We start from the raw sequence: 20,412 nt of genomic DNA, 5'->3' as shown, positions 1-20,412 counted from the left end.
TATGGGCCCCTGCTGTCACTGTGACTGCTCCGCGTTGGACATTTCACCTCGCCACTGTAAATTTAAAAAGGGGATTACATTTTGCTGACTACTAATTTCACAGCCGTGGCTCGACCAAGTGAAGACAACTGGTCGGTCCCGCTGACAGAAGACTTATTACAGTCCGCAATTGCAGGATTTGGGATTTTGAAAGGGTCCGAATAAGGCTACCGGGAAAGAAAACGTAATCTGGATGACATTGAACCTCAATAGGTTACCGTTTACACATTTAGACTACGGACTCCTTTTCTCCAGGAGAAAAAAAAAAAAAACGTTTTGTAGTTGACTGGGCGTTTTGGACGCATTCGGTAAACGGTGATGCTACGGCGGCGCGCAGGAACCATAGAGGGAAGAGACAGGTGAGGTGCGGCTAAGGAGCTGCTGTTATTTCAGAGAGGCTTTGGATACCGAGAGCTCGTGGCATCCATCACCCTTTACTCCACAGAGAGGACGAAGAAAGACCAGAGAGGGCGAGTTGGCGACTGGCACCTGCCTCCGCCTCCCTACCTGGCCATCTGGTGCGGTGAGTGTGCCAAATGGTGAGATTGAGAGATGGATATGCTGTGAGGGAGACGGGGGGTGGATGCATGAACAGGTATATACAGCATGTACGCAATTGTATTACTGCCGCCAAATGCGATGCTGCATTATTACTCTACCGGGTGTGTTTGGCATCGCCCGGTCCTCTTTTGGCATGAACTGCTCTTTGTAACTGATGCAAGTTTGATGTTTTATTTGCATTGGCTGCCATGTGCATATCTTTGTACATATCATTGCTCTTTCACGTGTTGCATAGTATTTTACAGTGCCTGTTCTTTCACACAGATTTGAAGTGATGTCTCAGCAAAAATAGCTCACAATACTTGCCCATTATAAGACTGCAATGCAAGGACTAGCACAAAGCCTGATTAACATTCTTATTTAGATCACGACCGGGTGTCATAGGTCGTGATTAAAACGAGGCTTATTGCTTTCAGATGTTATATTTAATTGTTCCCCAGTGTAAATTCGTCATGTTTTATTAAATGTTTGCTTAGGGCTTCCGGTTAAAGGTCACATGTGATGATTTGGAAGCCCATAAAGTCAATTGATTATGTCATTACTCACTCACAATAGAGAAACAGGAGTGGCATGATAAATGCACAGAGCACACCATACTGTATTTGCTGTTGCCAGTGCAGATCCAAAGGATGTCTGACAAAAACTAGAGAAAACTCAAGAGAGAACTCTAAAATATGCTTTGTCCAAAATGTGTCTTGCACACTTACAATAAGGCATCTAAATCGCCCATAACCACACCGCACACTCATATCCTCCATGTCCTAAATTAAATGCTCACTGCTGTCCCAGGTCTTACTGAAGTGATTTAGTAGTTATATGTAATTTATTGTTTACAACTTCATCCTTCACACTAACAGCTATCGAGTTCCACAGAAGGACTATAACAGCTCCAGCTGCTGCTGTTTATGTTTGGTGTTTCTGTGTAAGTTGAAGAGAGGTTGGAGACAAAAAAAAAAAATAGAAGAAGGAGGGGGAGGAGGCGAGACAGAAACACAGACAGACAGACTGGGGATACAAAGGATAAAGTGTGGCAGATAGCAATCTGGTGTATAGGCTGCAGGGGGATAGGCTGAGGGTGTAAAAGACAGAAAAATAAATGATGGAGCAGAGAGCTCAGTGTGAACGAGCGTTGAGGAGAGGGGCTGCAGACAGCAGTCTAAGCGGGTGTGAATGGTCTCACTGTTATCCCTGCTGCCCACACAGACAGCCACACAGCAGCCGTGTGAGCAGGTGCTAACCCCACACACAGCAACCGCAGGGAACAACAGGTGCAGCCACTGTTTCCTTTAGCCTGCCTTTAGAAGGCAGTGTAACACCCGCCCATCTCGAGCATCCAGTCCATACTGAAGGGAACCAAATTGATACTTCAGTCTACATTTAGGAAAATAGCATGCAATGGCCAGGCTTGAGTAATTCAATTATAAAATTAATTATGCTGCAAACAAAGTTGGAACCACTTGAAGCAATAAAGCCGAGCAGGCTGCAGGTAAAAGCAATCTAAGAGAGCCTCACGGTGAAACAAATGCCCACAGGGACATTTAATGAGCTCTATTGATCACATAGGACCCTATTCAATCACACATGCTAAGCCGTAAACAGGGCACCTCAAGCACGGGGAAAAAATTAGATTGTATTGCAGCATAATTCAGCCTACCCACAAAGAGAGTACAGCAGATTAGTGTGTTGGGGGTTGCTAAGAAGCAAGTTTCTGAAAAATGTGTAGAATGACTGTCTGAGATCTTGTGTGTGTGTGTGTGTGTGTGTGTGTGCGTGTGCGTGTGCGTGTGTGCATGTGCGTGTTAAATAGAGTCAGATGAAACAGACAAGGACGTTGGAAGCAAAGAGATGTTACCTAACAGCTTCTCTGTTCCTATCGCCAAGAGACTACGTCAAGCAATCGGCGACGAATTGCCTCTCTTTACCTCAGAGAGTACACAGAGAGGAACACTGAGTGATACAAACACTCCTGGTTTTAACACTGTGGGTCTATAAACCTTCAGTTTTCCATCTCTACTTCAAATCAGGGATCTTGGATCTTTTCACCAAGCCTGAACCAACCAGCAAACTGTTTTAAAGCTACCAAAAGATTTTTTTTTTTTTTTAAATAACTGAATGTTTTTTTCTTTATTTTCTGTCATTCGCTGTAACCTATACTCACTGTAGACTTCCTTGTTTTCACCGGTTTTGACACAGCCTGGAGATACCTCCCACTCACTGCTCTGATTATCTATGAAGGAATGTTAATACATCTGAACAACTTACAGTGTTTAGGTGAACTTTAAGTAACTTTCGAAACTTGCTGTATCAACTCCCATCTGCCCTAAAGTAACCACTCCACTCTGTGTTAGACAGTAGACAGGATTATTCTCTAATCTTATCATAAAAATACAAAAAGTTCTGAGTAGTGTCAAGAGATTTGAAGGAATGCTTATTTTCCTCAAAAGCAGCCATTTACAGTATCTTTTGAAGTTCCAGTTTCACACAGAGTGCAGTGTTTATCTGGAGGTAGGGTTTGGTTGGATTCTTTAGTACAAAATGACTTGAAGCTTGAAAGGGGTGTTAAAGACTGTAAACCTCAGGGCAGTAAGATCAGAAGGACCTAGCTGGGCAGGCATCTGCTGGGTCACCTATTCCAGCAGTGTGGGCCTCAGGGAGTCATTGTGCAGGATTAAGAGGGCCAGGCGGTCAGCAGTCACGCAGTCATACTTTCTTTACAGAAACTAACTCTTATCCCGAGACAGGTATATTCAAAATGAACTCCCTTGTGCAAACATTCTCTGTGTTGATATGAGAGGTTTTCACAAGCCTAACTGGGCTTTTCTCCAAATGTTTAAAAAGGAAAGGAGCAAAATAACAGATATCACACAAGCCGAGGAGCTTTACCTATAGCAAACTCTGCTGTAAATTGTTCATGGGGCCATAAACACATCAAGATAAATGATGTTCAGGTGGCCAATGTGGCTGCACCATGTGGATGTGGATTTGGTTGCTGTTGCTATAGCGTGTAATAATGCCTTGCAGTTGTTTTCAGTGTGAAAATCCCTCATATACTTTACAGTGGCCATGCATCTTCAGTTTTATGACTCTGCCACTGATTCCTCCCCCTGGAGGTGCAGCTTCTTTTTTAATGCATCCCTGTGCACACTGTGTGGCCTCTGCACATGCTATAACGCGCTGACATGGGTGTTCACTTTGAAGTTTATTGTTCTGTCCACTGTATCACCCTAATAACACCTCTGACACTCCCTCATCAGAGGCTCAGGTAGGTAATAGCACATGCGTGGTCTGTGAGGGTGTGACTGTTTAGGGCACACACACATGCATATTTTATGTGTGCATTTGTTTTAGTGTATGTGGGGGTCATGAGAAGTACAAGTTCGTTTGTCTCTCAAATGAAGCTATCTCTTTGTACGCAGCTGGTCCTCCCATTTAACTGCCTGGCAATTTGGTTGTGAGTGGCACCACAGCTGTTTCAACTTACAACGATAAAGGTAGTCTAATCTCTCGCCTTTTGTGATCTCATTTACATCACCAAATTGCAAAGTGAGAAAATGACCGTCCACTTCAAGCTTTTACTGAGGCACTCACACACATCCACACACACACACACAAGCAAAATAAGCAAATAACAAAGTAACCTTTTCTCAAATGCCACTGCTGAGACACTTGACTTTTTACTTCTTTGCACAAAGTGAATAGAGGTGTATATATTTCTCTGGAGCTTGGTCTATCTTCTCATATTTTGCTGCATTTGTTGTCCAACAAATTCAGCAAAGACCTAAGCCAATGGCAGGCTTTAGTTATGGCAGCTTAGCCACAGGGATTTGAAGGACTTTTTCACTGTGAGATAAAGGCGCATCCAAGTCCTTTGTCTCAGCTACTCGAGATGGTCTTGTAGCCTGGTGAAGCTTTGTTGTGGCTAATCTTTCCCCATCCTGTCCTCTCCCACACCCATCCCTTCTTTGCAACAAACAGAACTTTTCTCTTTTAATTATGGCTTTTCATCTGGGGGCCAGTCACAACTGAGCAGAGAAGAGCAAACTATAGCAGAGACACAATTATACCTGCGAGGAGGAGAGAAAGCTCTCAGGGGAGGTGTTGTCTCTGCGTACGGGTGTGTACGCTGGAGCTGTGTGTTTGTGTGCATATGTCAGTCCACAAGCAGGTTCTTTGGCATTTTGATATCTGTTGTGTGTAGACCACCTATTGTGAGCTGTGATCCTCTTAGCAGGCTTCTGCCAAAAGAGCTATATTTACCCTTACTGGTGATCACAGCGCATAAAGAATAACATGACGTGAATATGAGCTACCTATCAGCCTGTGCCTCCTTCTGTGCCACCATAAGAGAAGCCACTAACAGGGTATGAGATATATGCTAATGGCTGCCACGTTGAGACATTCGCACAGGCTTTTTAGCATAGTCTTTTTTGAAGTAGAAATATGAACGGCAGGGGTATGTTGAGTTGTGGTCTATAACCAAACAAACCAAAAATGTAACAAAAAATTATATTTTTTGGCGGTTATCACAGTTTATTCATATGAAAACACCAACTTTCCAGCAGTAACATGATTCTTCTTTGTAGTATATATTAGAAAATCACAAATGTTAGCTTAAGACGCGCAGAAGAAAAGATGCTCCCTGGAGACAGACGTCAGTGGACTACCTTGTAGAGTACAAAGTGCACCATTAACACCGTCTGACAAAACAGAATAATAACAGCATTGAAACGGGTCAAATTCATCGATGAAAAACCCTTGTCACGTTGTGTAATTAGACTGCATCTACATTGCCGTCGTACGTACTGGAGTGTGTGTTCGACTCTGTGCTCATAGTGTGTGTCTGAGAGCGTGCACTGCATACTCATGTGCTCGCCTCTAGCTCAGAGCTGTGCAGTGAATGTATATGTGCTTACTGCAGTCAAACTCTGGTTAGTAACGTTTGCCCTTGCTGCAGCTTTGTACAGCACCACACATTTGTGTGTGTGCGCGTGCGTGTTGTTTTCATGTGCATTTCTGTGCATTTCCGTATCAGAGCAGCATTAGAAGTTCAGGCATTACCTGTTTTGTACACCAAATTTTGTCATTTGCGAATGTTTGATTGCTTCACACCTGCTTTTCTGATGTGTGTGTTTAACCCACTGTATGTACATGTCCATTATCCATAAGCTGATAACTCACTGCATCCATAGACTACTGTGTCTGTCACTAGGAGCAATTTGGCTTTAGGCAGAAGGCCTGATTGGGGAAGAAGTCTGAGAGGAGATGGAGCTCTCTCTGGCTAGACTCCAGCTCTGTCCATCCTTTTTTTAATTACCTATGGCACTCACCCAGGGGAATATTGCCCTTCCTCTCTGCCTCTGTATCGTCTCTCCTCTCTTCCTTCATCTCCCTTCTGTCTCTCCGCTACCATCTTCTTTTCATCTCCCTCTTTCGTTCATTCACTCTCACTATCTCTCTCTTCCTTCGTCTATCTGCTTTGCTCTTTCATACATGCACACATAACCTAACAGTACACCGCTTGCGCCTATGCAGAGGTAACCTTTGTATTAGCATATAAATGACCCTGCAGATTGAATCGTATTTTAGGATATTTAACAGCAAAAGACATATTCCCTTAACTGTGACTTAACTGCTCTGAGGAGACAGGCAGCCACTTGAGGGAATATCGCATCCACCTCGATAAGATAAAGACTTGACACAGCGATTCCACTGCCGGAGAGAGCATGATTGTGTTTGTGTTCGTGCATGGGTGTGTATGCACAACAACACATTTGCTCATCACTGTGTTTGTTTATGAGTGCATGTGAACAGGTCTGTCTATATGAATAGCAATCCTTGTATGCATTAATCTTTACTTTGACCTGTCTGTGCGGTTCTACCAGCACTGCCTCCTGTCATGGGAGATTTCTAATACCACTAATAATTATTCCCACAGCAACCATTTTGAATTGGTATGCATGTAATTCATAAAATCACAGTTACCCCAAAGCAAAGTGTGGACAAAAAATGAATAGTTTAATATTTTCGGAAATATGCTCAGTTGTTTTCTTGTGGGGAGTTAGCTGAGAAGATTGAGACCGCTCTCATGTCTGTACGTTAATATGAAGCTACAGCCGTGTTAGCTTAGCACAAAGCCTGAAAAGGGGGAAACAGCTAGCCTGGTTCTGACAAAAGAAAATCTGCCAGCACTTCTAAATGAACAGATATTGTTTGTTTAATCCATACAAAAACCAAAGTTAAAAATGTGAATTCGCAGTTTTATGGGAGGTTGTGTGCTAGACTATTTTGTGGCTGGGAGCTCTTGCCAGGCAATCAGTGAAAGAGCTAATATTTCACCATGGTCGTTAAGTACTGGTTTCTCAGAAGTGAGTGGAAGAATTCCCAACTTATATTTTGAACATACAAAGTCAGCACTTATTAGACTCAACTCATATTTGTATGATGCAAAGCAGCAATCCCAAGTCCAGCCTTCAACGTGGCGTGGGTGACGTTGGAGATGCTCCATACATGTTTATTCCGTTTTTTAGTGCATAATCTGTGAAATGTGTGGAGATTTTAGTCTTACTTCGAGATATTTTGTGTGAAATGCATCTTGGTACATAAAGGACTACAAAGTAAAAGCTAACTCTGTTTCCTTTTCATGGTAGAGTTTTACAACATGAGTATGATGTAAATTTGAAATAGCTGCTTCTTTAAATTTAGAACTCCTAACAACTTTGTCCTAAAGCTTGAGGCGAGACACCTGACAGAATGCACCTCCTGGTGTTGTTAATGGAAAAGCGAGAGATTTATTTTGTGGAGCCATATAATGTTTCTCTAAACTTTTACTACTATCTGGAATCAGCACTGTCCCATAGTAAGAAAATCATTCTGAAATCTCTCACAGTTACATTTTGTCCGAGCCCCTTCCCTTTTCAGTGGAAATCTGTTTTAAGTCTATTAATGAAGCTATAATGCTTGTAGGGTTGAGTACTGAAGTGTGAAGGTGACCCACTTCTCTCAGTTTAGCCCATGTATGTGTTCATACCCTCAGGCCATCTTACTTTATTCCAGGCTTTAACCTGCACACTGTCCTCAAGGACCAAGTGTGTTACAAATGAGAAGAGGGTGCAAAGGATTCTGTTTCAGCCGAGTCTTCGTGTTTCTATATTGCTGTTTTTTTGGTTGTTGTTTTTGGTTTGGGGTTTTTTTTTTACAGTTGAAGCCTTTCTTGATCCATCTTTTTCTTTAATTGTAAATCAACTTGTCATAATAATCGTGCAGAGGAAGTGTCACAGTTTCCATTGACAAAAAAACATTTTAAAAAGATGGCTACCAATACGCATACTTCTTCAAGTAATCACGTTTGTGGCATTACAGCTTACCTTATTCCCAGTAAAGTCAGTGTGTAACAGAACCACAATCACACAGCTAGCTCATGCAGGCTGATAGATTAATTTGATATTGTACTTCTCTGAAATGAAACCCTATAAAAAAAGGCTTAGCAGTGAACATGTGTAATAAATTCACTGTTGTGTTTTCAATTAATATTTTCCATTGCTGACCAATTGATTTCAAATGAGCTATGCTGACTTGCCAGCGCAGTGGATAATGTGGAGACAAAATGCTTGCAGCTCCCCCATCCCCCTCCTTGCTGGGAGAGAGGGGACCCCCGCCTCCTTATATCTGTGTCCATGTATGTGTTTATGCACGCTCATATGAATGTCCATGATTCTGGGTTCATGCTTAAGTTTATGCATCAGTGTGCGCAAGCATGTGTGTATGCTTGCACGTATGTGCATTTAAGGGCGAACCCACCCTCCTCACTTTTTCATCTACTGCAATAGAACATCTCTGCCTAGATTTGCTATTGGTTGCTACGGTAACAAAGGCACTGACTGGAGTGGCTGCAGCAACTAAAGAGAGAGAGTGAGAGACAGAGGGAAAAATTGAGAGAGAGAGAGAGATGTTTGCCTGTAGACCTAATCACAACAACATTTTTAACAGAACACATTAGAAAGCACAGTTCAGAGAGAGTGATGAGCAAAATGTCAACAGCAAGAAAATATGTGTTCAGATTTTACTGGTCCAATTTCTGTCTCACACACACACACACACACACACATATATATCAAAGGATTAATTAATGTCCGCACAATAGTCGGGTCAAGGCTCAAGCATCTCGACAACACTGCTTGCAGCATCCTTAATGTTGGGTTTGGTTAGCTGTGTATCTGTGCCTTCAGGCGGACTGCTTAGGGCCTTTTGTATTTATGTCTCAGTGCTTCCTCATGACCAGTGAGTGCCTCTCAGTGAGGATAGGGATGGTGCTCTTTATTCTGTCTCTGTTTAGCAGGATTTGAGAGTGTATTGATCTTGCTCAGCAGCTTTAATAGTTGAGATGCCTTGTGCAAATATGAGCCTGTCCTACATACACGAACAGCCACAGAGGCATTTTAGGATTGGATCATGGGTAAATATTAAATAGATAATCATGTCAGATCAGCTGAAGCAGATGAACAAGAGCACACTGGAGAAAGACTTTATGAAATGGAGCTCAGTCCGGCTGATGAGGACAAAACATATGGACAGACTGATAAGAGGTGAAAGCGTGTGATTATGCTTTGTCAGATGACCTGCTGATTGGTTAATGATGCGAGTGTTAGCAGGTGATTTGCTAATGGGTCGCTTGATGAGGGTAGATTACACCATGTGGCTGTCGCCGTCATTACATGCATCCCATGATAACAGTGTCAGTGTCACACCATTTAATCCTATCACACCAACACGATCTGACACAAATAGCATAACACCCTTTCTTCTTTCCACCCGTCACCTTGATTTCCTGATACTCATTCTGTCACCAGCGGCCTGTTTTTTATAGCTTGATGAGCTGGAAGTCTGTAGCAGGCGACATCGCTCTTCCTCTTTTTTGTGCTTTACTCAAACCACTCCGTGTTTTTTCCTTCATCTCTCTCTTCTGTCTTTCGGCTCAGCAGGAAAAACTAAGAACCCTTGATAACCAAACCTCCAATTGCTGCCTCAAACCTCTTTTTATAGCCCAGAGCATTAAAATACTGCCTTTGTCATGGCACTGGCCAGCAGCATTGTTGGCCTAGATCTGATGGTTTATCTTATGGATAAGATGGTTGGATCAATAACCTTAATCAATGCACCCTGTAATGAGGAGGCTATATCAATGGTTGGCTGCAGAGTTTTGGGATGTAGCATGTGTAGGCTGTTTGCAAATGGATTTTTGCTCTCTTCACTTGCAGGCCTTTAGTTATTATATGTATGCCAAATATTGTTGTTTTCAGAATAGGTTGAGCTACTTAGAAATGTTATCAATTTGCATGTTACTTGATATGTTTTCAGTTTAATGCAGCTAAACGGAATTTTAAATTCTTTTAGTTTTTGTTTTGTATGTCCATTCGACAGAAGGCCAATCTCTGTATATGAATGGATAGAGGTCAGTGCTTCAGGAATATAAGAACCAAGTTGATGGGACATTCTGAGCCTTGCTAATGTCAAACAAATTATACAGTAACACCTCAACATGAACACATTTAATCTAAATGGATTTTGACACTCCTATTACATTTAAATTAAGACAAAATGTCTGACTTTGAAGTGATAATGTCGCCATGGATTCAGCGAGATATGCTGTAGGCTAACACTCCTGTAGCATTTTATGTACTGTATACTTGTTTGCATTTTGACAAATTGACATCATTAAAAGTATGCTGAATTAACAGTTCCTGTTCTCTAGATTACTGTGATACAGAAGTAATTTTAGAAAGTGATGATTTCCTTGCAAGTTATCAGGGGCATCTTTTGTAAAATCATTTCTAAGCAGATTTATGGACGTTTATTACCTGATGGACATCAGTAATGATATTCTTGGAAAAGATCATGTCTGTGTGTTCAGATTTCACTGACTTCTGACTCTGAGAAGGAGCAGTGTGGGTTTTTTTGACACAAACTGCGTCACATAGTGGGAAGGGGTTAATGTGACAAAGCTGGTCCAAAACTATATGATGCCTAATCTCACTGGAGCACATGTTTCATTTAATTCCATCCATCCATCCTTTCACTGCATACAAGACAACAGAATTTCATTTTAGGTTTAAGCATCAAATTTGGATCCCTCTCATGAAATGGCTGTAATGAAATGAGGCTGACCCTAAAGCTGACTCAATCAGTTCTACTTCAGGGAATCCCAATGGAGAGTCGGACGAAACAAGCCTTCCACCCCCCTCAGGGCTCCTCCAATGCTTCTGATGAGGAGAAAGCTTTAGAGATGTCAAACCTGCAATCTCTGGGCTAGAATTTCATTTGAAGTGGCCCCCAGTGTATAGTATGCGGCCCACTTCACCTTACTGATGTCTTCAAACAGCTTGTCACTCAAGCCCATGCACAGTCTCAAATGTTGGCAATACAGGTGAATGTGCTTATGTATATGAGGATGTGCTCGTTACATCTGGGCGCATCAATCTGGTGTGCTTCAAATAGCAGTTGTCATTGCCTTAGCAACTAACACATCTACCTCTCTACCTGGTCTTCTGTCTTTGAAAACAGTCGTAGCATTTTTATCCTGGAACAGACAAGCCGAGAGATATAAAGAAAGAGAAATGATGGGAGGGGGCGGGTGATGGAGGGAGAGAGATGGAGGATGAAAGGAAATAAGCGGGGGTTGGGGGAAGCAGTGCATTCAGGTTGATTTGATGGGAACAGCATTCATATTGCTCACACCTTTTTCTTCAATTTTCAGCCTTTCTTTTCATTTGTATTTCATCAAACTCCACATTTTCTTGGATTTTAGCAAGCGCTCTCAGCAATCCAAGATAAATCTGAGTGCTCCACCCTTTTTTTGTTCTCCTGGTTTGTCTTGTCTTTTTTCATTCTCTTTATTTCTCCTCTTCTTTTTTGAAATATTGTCACATCAAAGATAGTTTGCTACACAAGCTGAGCCACAGGCATTTTGAGTAAATGCAGAGAAAATCCATCCATCCATCCATCGTCAACCGCTTATCCTGCGCACAGGGTCGCGGGGGGCTGGAGTCTATCCCAGCTGACATCGGGCAAAAGGCAGGGTACACCCTGGAGAGGTAGTCCATCGCAGGGCCTAAATGCAGAGAAAATCTTCTACATTTTAACATTTGTTTGGTGGTGGGGCTGCCAGAAAACCTGGTAGTAACCTACGTGCAGAGGTGTGATTCTACTGTCTTGGCTTTACATGTGAAAGAGATACTGATGTACAGCATGGAGGCTTGTTCTTGACTGTTTGACCCCTTTATGTTGGTTTTTAGCATGGATCTATGGATGGCATGTCGGTTGGCCGGTCAGTCCGCCACTTTGGTCCAGACTGAAATGTCTCCACAACTATTGGATGGATTGCCATGAACAGACATTCATGGTCCCAATAGAATGAATCCTATAGACTTTGGTGATCCCCTAACTTTTCATTTAGCGCCACCATCACAGCAAAACTCTATTTATACAGTACCTGCAAAACTAAGGACATTTACATCAGTTGCATGTGTTATACACTAATTAGAAAACATGCTAAACTAATGGTGAACATGATAAAGATGACAGGCTACCTGCTGAACATCAGCATGTTAGGATTGTCATTGTGAACTAGGAAGCATGCTCATGTTAGAATTTAGCGCAAAGCACCACTGTGCCGACGCATAGCTTCACAGAGCCGCTAGTGTCGCTGAAGACTTGTAGTCTTGTTTTGTATGTGTGTTTGTGTGTGCACATATCTTGCACGGTATGACCCTGTTGTGGCCTCTTAACTTTTTAAAGACCAAGATCTGTTTCCCCTCCTTTATCTTGCTCATGGTTTGGGGCATTCTTGGCTTTTGACCTTTAGAAAGACATTGTCCAGCTTACCCGAGTTATTCCCTATAAAGACCATCTATTCCTTTTTGTCGCTAATTACCAGTAAAATAACCTCCATATGTCCGCAAAGAAAGACAATTAGTGAAAGGAACATTACCACCAAAAGTGGCTTTGTAATCCTGTGAATGTTTTTGTCTCTCTGTGTGTTTTATGACTGTGAGAATCCCCTTCAATTCAAACTGTTCGACAATGGAGTGACATTTCTGACAATAGATCCCCTTTACACCACTAAGCAGACAATAGAAACACATTGGCTCCCTGCTGAAGCCAGGCTGATGACAGCAGGTACCCTGCTGCACTTGTGACCCTGTCCTCACACACACACACATACATATATACACACGTACCTGCTGATTAAGAAATCTGTCAAAATGTCACTCTTGCACATTCACACACAGAAAAATATTGAGTACACAACAATGACATTTTTCTCTCCCCTCTCTCTGCATTAACAGTGCATGTGTGTTGCTGCCATGGCGACCGTGGCTCCTCCCCTCACATTTCTTCTCCTGCTGCTGCAAGTGGCTGATGGCTCTTTCCCAGAGGAACCCAGTCCACTCAGCTACGTCCCCATAGAGGGTATGTTTCCTTCCCACTGTGTGTGTGTGTGTGTGTGTGTGTGTGTGTGTGTGTGTGTGTGTGTGTGACTGCATGACTGTATGTGTAGCATTGATGAATGGCACCATGGTGGATGTGGAAATCGGGGGTCAAGGGTTAGAGCCTTGGTGTGAGGCTTCTTTCAAGCTACCCGGGCATACAGGTATATAAAGATACTTGAGTCCCTCTCTCAGTGGCAGTATAGTAGTTTAATAAATATGAGAGCGGTAGAAGGATATAAAGACAATAAGAAAGAGGGAGAAATTATAGTTAGGGCGTGGAAAGGTGCAGGAAGGTGGAAAAAGTGGGAGAAAATTTGATTGGATGTGGTGATACAGATGACAAGAGAGAAGGCTGAGGGGTGGAGGAGAGAAGGGGAGGAGACAGGTGGAGATGGATTGCTACATCCTCTCTCCCTCCCCTGCAGTCAAGGACAATGAGACAGTTTCCCAATCTGTCTCCTGATGATGAGGGCTCCCTGTGGAGACAGTTGTCCTCCTCTTCGAAACTTTCGCATAGTCGGATACCGCCACTTTCTCCCTCCACCTCATCTACACTCTCTCATTCATTATATGAAATGTAGGAAGGGAGCGGGATGGAATGCATTTTTTCATAATGAAATAACAATAATGATTGCACATAGTTTTTCTCATGATGGAGCTGCATGCACCAACATAAGCAACAAAGCAAACAAAAAAAAGCACTTAGAGGATAAAAGTATTTTGTGTGCTTTCACTGCTATACCATTCATCTCTGCCCATTATCTTTGCTTTCCTAAACCAAAGCATCAAGAATGAGTGAAGACACTATTAAAGTGAAGGTTATAGAAGCTGTTTTATGGCCTTCTTTGGGTCACTATAGATGGAAAAAGTACTTTCTTTGTCATCAACTGTCTAAGTATCCTTGAGAGACGGTGCTTCATTTCTAGCTTGTTTTAGTAAGCGTTTCACTCTTATTTGTCTGTCTGTGTGTTCATGTCAGTTGTGCGGAGGTATCCAGTGTTCTTGGGCAGAGCTCATCGTTCAGCTCAGAGACAGGAGCTGCACATCCAGACGGTCCTCCAAGTTAACCGCACGCTCTACATAGGAGCCAGGTAACCAACGGCAACCGCCTCCAACTGTGTGTTACTGAGGCTCTCGCATTAATATCCTTTTGCTTTTCATTTGATGCCACAGCTTCCATCTGCTGTCACTGTAGAGGACATATTCAGTTTGTTTTAGTGAGGTTGTATTCAATTTTGTTGTTAAATGTCAAGTGAATGCTGTTTGTTCACATCACTCTTATACATGATATATTGAAAATTTGCCTCACAGCAAATAGTGGTACCCGGGCCAAATCTGGTCCTCCGGGAAAAATATTGTCCCTCCTGGTGAAAGCTGAATATACTGTAGATAACAATGTAAATACAAGGCTCATTTAAATCCCAATAAATATGTAACATTATATTCTGACCCTACAAGAAGATGCATGCAAACCTGAAGACTAATAAACTCACCACATAAATAACACAAATAAATGATATAATCCCTGTGAAACATTTCACATATATACACAGTTTTAATTCCATGGCATTTGCTTGATTGACCAGAACAGATTTGTGTCACAAAAAAACACAAACAGGTTGTAGGAATGGTGTGGTGAGAATTCTTTTTTCATTTAACTATAAATTAAGCCGGCTGCTGTTTTATGCAACACAGATCGATCATGCATTCACATATACTCACACAAACTCTTCTTTTTGCTAATTGAGCGTTAACACAAGCTGCTATAGCTTTGTTAGCCCCTACCCTTAGATAAAATTCTAAATATAAATTTATAAATCAGTTTTTATTCTGAAATGAATAAAAATATTTGCTTTCTTTCTTCCTTCTTTACACATTGCTTATGTTTTATATCAGATTTCATCAGTATTGAATTGGCACTGATTTGTTGTGTTGTGTGTTTTGTAGAGATGACTTGTACAGAGTGGAGCTGGATAACATGGCAGGTGATGAGATGTTCTATAGCAAGGTAAGACCAATTCCCTTGCGTGCACACAAAACCAAACTTGCATTAATAACTGATAACGTACACATACACACAGACGCAAACATATTCTCACTGAGGTTCATTCCTTTGGCAGAAACGGACTTGGGAATCCAATAAGAATGACATTCGAGTGTGCCGGATGAAGGGCAAACATGAGGTACAGTGCTTGTCGTACACAACACGCTGACTTTGAGATCCACTCTTACCTGCATCAACACTATCTACACTATCACACGCATGGACAGACACAACAGCTGTTAGAGAAACCTTATTTCCTTTGGGTGCACCTGCATACGGTATTTACACAAATTTGATTTTGTTGATACAGAATCAGCACATCACTTAATCATGCTAGCTCAGTTAAAAGGCCAAAAGATGTCCATGAAGCTTGAAAGTCATTTTCTTGCATACCTGCATTGTGCCAATTTTCTTCATATATCTCATTTGAGGCCTGTGGGAAAGACTGAAAAGTGGAACAATGATGTGTGTATGTAAAGTGATAGTTGTCAGTGTTCTGACATATGAAGGTAATGTGATTCTACAAAAGAGAAAGTTTTGAGGGGATGGTAGCTCAGTTGACAGGGTGTACCCCAAAATATATGCTTTTTTGTATAAATGTAGCTGTGCCACAGGCAAAATCCAATCTGGGTGGAACATGTGGAAAAGGAAAAAGGTAAACATTAAAGAGCAAACTGTGCAGAGTGACAGCCTCAGGGAGGAAACTGTAATTGAAATCAGTTGATGAAGGGAGTTATATAGGTAGGGACGGGATGTGTGTAGGCAGAGAAAAGCTGGGGTAGAAACAAATAAGGATCAGTAAGTAGTAGTGAGGAAGAGGCAGAGAGACAACAAAAGGAAAAGATGTGTTGCTTCAAAGAACACAGATGAGAGAAGGAAAGATGTAGGAGCGAAAAAAAAGGAATTGATAAAAGAGGAACAAAGACAGGAGGAAAAAGACTGGCCTGAGGTGGAGAGATGGTGACAGCATGAGAGGAAGAAGACAAAAGATAGAAAGGTGAAAAAATATTAGCTGAAGCCTGCTAACTCAGATAAAGACTTCAAATTTTAAAGCACTAATGGCATTATTAATGCAACTGTAAATAGTCTGACATACAGTAGAATGGTTACTAGACTCCGCCCTCAAGCATTACAGTCTAATATCATATATAGCCTAGGTAAATGTGCAGCATCAAGTAGTTAAAGTTAGTGCAGTCCAAGAACAGACCTTTTTTAACAGCAGACATTTTGAAATGTCACAGCAGGGAAAGCACAGGTAGAACTAATAACAATAACTTGAGCCCTGTTTCATGTGCAAGTAAGCCAGCAATTTCTGGGAACTGAACAGAACTGAAACACCTCAACTTTAATATCCATTGATTATTCAAAATGTTGAAGGATCAGTTTTTGGGTAAAGCTGTTTTGCTGAGAGTTAAATGAGAAGATTAATAATACTTGCACTTGTACGGTACATCTGAAGCTGGAGACAGCAGCTGATTAGCTTATCTTAGCTTAAAGGGTGAGAAGAGCTAGCCTGGCGCTTCCTACCAGTACTTCTAAAACTCACTAATTAACACGTTAAATCCTGTTTGTTTAATCCGCACAAAACAGAAGTTTAAAATAATTATGCTGGACTAGTTTTAGAGGTGTTGCCTGGCAGTTTTTGCTAATTTTGGAAAGAGCCAGCTGTTTCCCCCTGCTACCAGTCTTTGTGTTAAGCTATGCTAACCATCTGCTGGCTCCAATAACACGTTCACCGTAGGCCTACAGACTTCTAGTCTTCTAATCCAACTCTAGGTATGAAAGCAAATAAGCATATTCCCAACACAACAAACTATTTCTTTACTTACTTTTCCTGTGGTGAGTCAGAAAGTCTGCTATTAAAAAGGTCTAAAAATATATATAAAGTCATAGTATAACAAAAAGAACATTTTTTACCAATATATTATCGGGAGGAAAATTCCTCAGTCTCATTTAAACTAACATTTTTGCCAGAAATTAACACTTATTATCCCCTGTAGGTCAAACCCACCAAACTGGAATTGATAAGCATGTGTAATTCAATCCCAAGTAAGAGCACTGTTTTGTTAGCATTTGGCAATCGGTGCAATGAGGTGCAAAATACTTGGTATATACTTGGTGTCTCAATTCCAGTATACTTAATAAAATGTCCTACAACAAAACATGACTTTGTTTGTCACACATACTGTAAGCTAGTAACATTAACTAGCATCATTCAATATCAGGAGCACTGAATTTACCTTTTTATAAACAAAACATCAACCTACACAGTTTTATTCAAGTTCCATCAAATATATTTCCACCTTTGCAGCTTCATGTCACCAGATACTGTTGTAAAATACTGTCACAAAGGAAATGAGAGGCTGCCCAGTGTCATCGAGTTTCAGCCTCCACTTTGAAGACATCTATAAAGCCTCCATCCTATTGTTCCTCCAGATGGAGTGTGGCTGAGGGCGTTATTCCCTCTAAGGATTGTTTTTAGTTATACTTCACACTGGCAGTCTTGGTAGTTTTGAGCTTAGCTTTGGTTCAAAACTGTGTTCTTCACTTTGCCTTCTCCTCATCTTAAATCTTTTCTTTTTGTGTTTTTTTCTACAGGGAGAGTGCCGTAATTTCATCAAGGTTTTGCTCAGCCAGCATGGTGGCCTGTTTGTATGTGGAACAAACGCCTTCAACCCGCTTTGTGCCAACTACACTGTTAGTATCCATCTATCTGTCAGCTGGTCATTCTCTGTGTATCTGCCAGTTTGTTGTTTGTTTATCTGTGTTTTTTTTTCCTGTTGCAGAGAGACACTCTAGAAATGGTGGGAGAGCCTGTCAGTGGGATGGCACGGTGCCCATATGATCCACGTCATGCCAATGTGGCTTTATTTGCAGGTAGTGTCTTTTGTTTGCACACTAGAGATGAAGAATTCAGGGTTTGTAGCAGACAGCAGGCTCAGTCTTCAGCTCCAGACATTGAAACACCTTTGCCCTTGTGTTTACCTTTGCAAATGATTTATTGTCAGACCTCTCGCTGCATTGCCTGTTTGGTTTTAATCTTCCTGACCTTGTGCTATCTCTCCATCTGTATCTTCCCCTTCTTCTTCTTAATCTCCTCCTTTCCTCTTTCTGTGCATCTCCCTCGCTCTCAGATGGAAGTCTCTTTACGGGCACTGTGACAGACTTCCTGGCCATCGATGCGGTGATCTATCGTAGCCTCGGCGACAGCCCTGCCCTCCGCACAGTCAAACACGACTCCAAATGGTTCAGAGGTACTTTTAGAAGCAGACACATAAATGATCTCCAAAGCCAGACACCTTCAATAGACAATCAGGAAGCACATAACAGAAACCATCACCATTTTCTTCAGTAGTTTACTAAAAGGAAATGAAATGGCTGTGTCTGTCTTTTCATGAGTGGCTTACGAGCCGAATAAGATGATTCTAGTAGCTAAATAATAAGCTACATTCAGGGAACCAAAGATGATTAGTCTTGCATTTAATAGATTCATTATAAGTAGAACACCCTCAGACAGAGTGATATATTGAGATTAGTTGGACAGATTCAAGGTTTTACCAAATGTTAAACTGCACAGTTGAGCCTGTTTTCCATGGAGAAAAAAAAGCAAGTATGGTCAGGTCAGAGCTGGAACAGTGCTGGACAAATAATATGAATCCCCTTGTCTATGATGATAAATGGAACAGGACATGAATATTAAATCAGCGACAGCGACTGGACAGCAGCGGTCCATGTTGATGTGACTGTTATCACAGCGCCATTTCAAGAACTGTGGAACGTTATGTTTGGCCTCCAGCACTGCGTCGCTGCTGTTCTGTATGTGTGTGTGTGTTTGTCTAACAGTGTTTTTCTTATATTAATTTTCAGAGCCCTACTTTGTGAGCTCCATGGAGTGGGGTCCTCATATTTATTTCTTCTTCAGAGAGATGGCCATGGAATTTCATCATCTCGAGAAGGTGCTCTCATTTTGTCTTTACTTTAATTCTTCTTTTATTCTATTATCCCTCCACTTTACTTACCTCACTCATTTTACCCCAGGTGATGGTGTCCCGTGTGGCTCGTGTGTGTAAGGCAGACCTGGGTGGCTCTCAGCGTGTCCTCGAGAAGCAGTGGACCACATTCCTGAAGGCACGGCTCAACTGCTCCGTCCCAGGAGATTCACACTTTTACTTCAACCTCTTACACGCCACAAGCAACATCATCCACATGCAGGGACGAGACGTCATCCTTGGTCTCTTCTCCACGCCACCAAACAGGTACTGAGACACACACAAAGAAGCACACAAAGAAGCACAAACATAATTTTTTCCATCACTGTCTTCTTTTCTCTGTCTCTGCTAGCATCCCTGGCTCCGCGGTGTGTGTATTTGACATGCAGCAGCTCGCTCATGTCTTTGAGGGCCGGTTTAAAGAGCAGAAATCCCCCGAGTCTATTTGGACTCCCGTACCCGATGAAGCAGTGCCCAAACCTAGGTATTGTTATGGCATTGTTATAGAAATTTTATGTGAGCAGAGCTTGGGCAAAATACTGCAGTGCTGCTGTCCTGAGCATCTGTCTGACATCTACTTACTCCCTTGCTATAAGCTCCAACTGTCAATCACACAGCAACTTCACTACTATTCAGCAAATATTCTAATACAGCTTCCAGCAGCCACATAAAGAACTCCTCTGGCTCTTTTCTTCTTGCTCTCTCTGGACTTCTATCGCTATCTCTGTCCTATCTATCCATTCTTCAGCCCTCACTTTCTATGTTTATGTTTCTTTTCCCATCTGCAGACCAGGGGGATGTGCAGTGCAGGGATCCAGATTTAGCTCCTCTACCACGTTGCCAGATGAGGTGTTGAACTTTGTGAAGACCCACCCACTGATGGACGAGACCGTTCCACTACTGGGGCACAGACCCTGGGTGGTCAAGACTATGGGCCGGTACATATACTGACTCAGTTGTTTGATAGCGCCCATGCTGAATTTTTAATGGCATAAAAATGACAAGTGTAAATCTGAAAATATGCATTATGGCTGTCTATCTATCTATATCTATATCTATCTATCTATCTATCTGTCTGTCTGTCTGTCTGTCTGTTTGTCTGTCTGTCTGTTTAGGTACCAGCTGACATCCATGGTGGTCGACACAGAGGCTGGTCCACATAAGAACCGTACGGTCTTGTTCCTGGGCTCCACCCGAGGAACCATTCTGAAGTTTCTGATGATTCCCAGTGGAGATTCTGTCTCCCACAGCAGTGTGTTTCTGGAGGAGGTGGAAGGATTCAACCCAGACAAGT

At 42.0% G+C, this 20,412-nt stretch overlaps 1 protein-coding gene across 1 annotated transcript in view; it reads left to right on the top strand.

Moving 5' to 3' along the window:
- The window catches only part of LOC119902184 (semaphorin-6B-like), a 38,607-nt gene continuing 18,195 nt past the window's right edge, over window positions 1-20,412 (top strand). The window contains exons 1-13 of the mRNA XM_038718196.1: window positions 1-562; window positions 12,942-13,065; window positions 14,065-14,176; window positions 15,033-15,093; window positions 15,206-15,268; window positions 17,728-17,826; window positions 17,916-18,006; window positions 18,264-18,383; window positions 18,997-19,085; window positions 19,168-19,385; window positions 19,471-19,602; window positions 19,907-20,056; window positions 20,234-20,410. Of these exons, the coding sequence (XP_038574124.1) occupies window positions 12,945-13,065; window positions 14,065-14,176; window positions 15,033-15,093; window positions 15,206-15,268; window positions 17,728-17,826; window positions 17,916-18,006; window positions 18,264-18,383; window positions 18,997-19,085; window positions 19,168-19,385; window positions 19,471-19,602; window positions 19,907-20,056; window positions 20,234-20,410 (1,433 nt within the window). The 5' untranslated portion in view covers window positions 1-562; window positions 12,942-12,944. The remainder of the gene's footprint in view (window positions 563-12,941; window positions 13,066-14,064; window positions 14,177-15,032; window positions 15,094-15,205; window positions 15,269-17,727; window positions 17,827-17,915; window positions 18,007-18,263; window positions 18,384-18,996; window positions 19,086-19,167; window positions 19,386-19,470; window positions 19,603-19,906; window positions 20,057-20,233; window positions 20,411-20,412) is intronic.

Source organism: Micropterus salmoides, unplaced genomic scaffold (assembly GCF_014851395.1).
Source record: "Micropterus salmoides isolate LMB-PRFRI ecotype aquatic unplaced genomic scaffold, ASM1485139v1 Ms_hic_scaffold_14, whole genome shotgun sequence".
Taxonomy (NCBI): Eukaryota; Metazoa; Chordata; class Actinopteri; order Centrarchiformes; family Centrarchidae; genus Micropterus; species Micropterus salmoides.
Note: the sequence above shows the minus strand (reverse complement) of the source record. Positions and strands in the feature narration are given on the sequence as shown.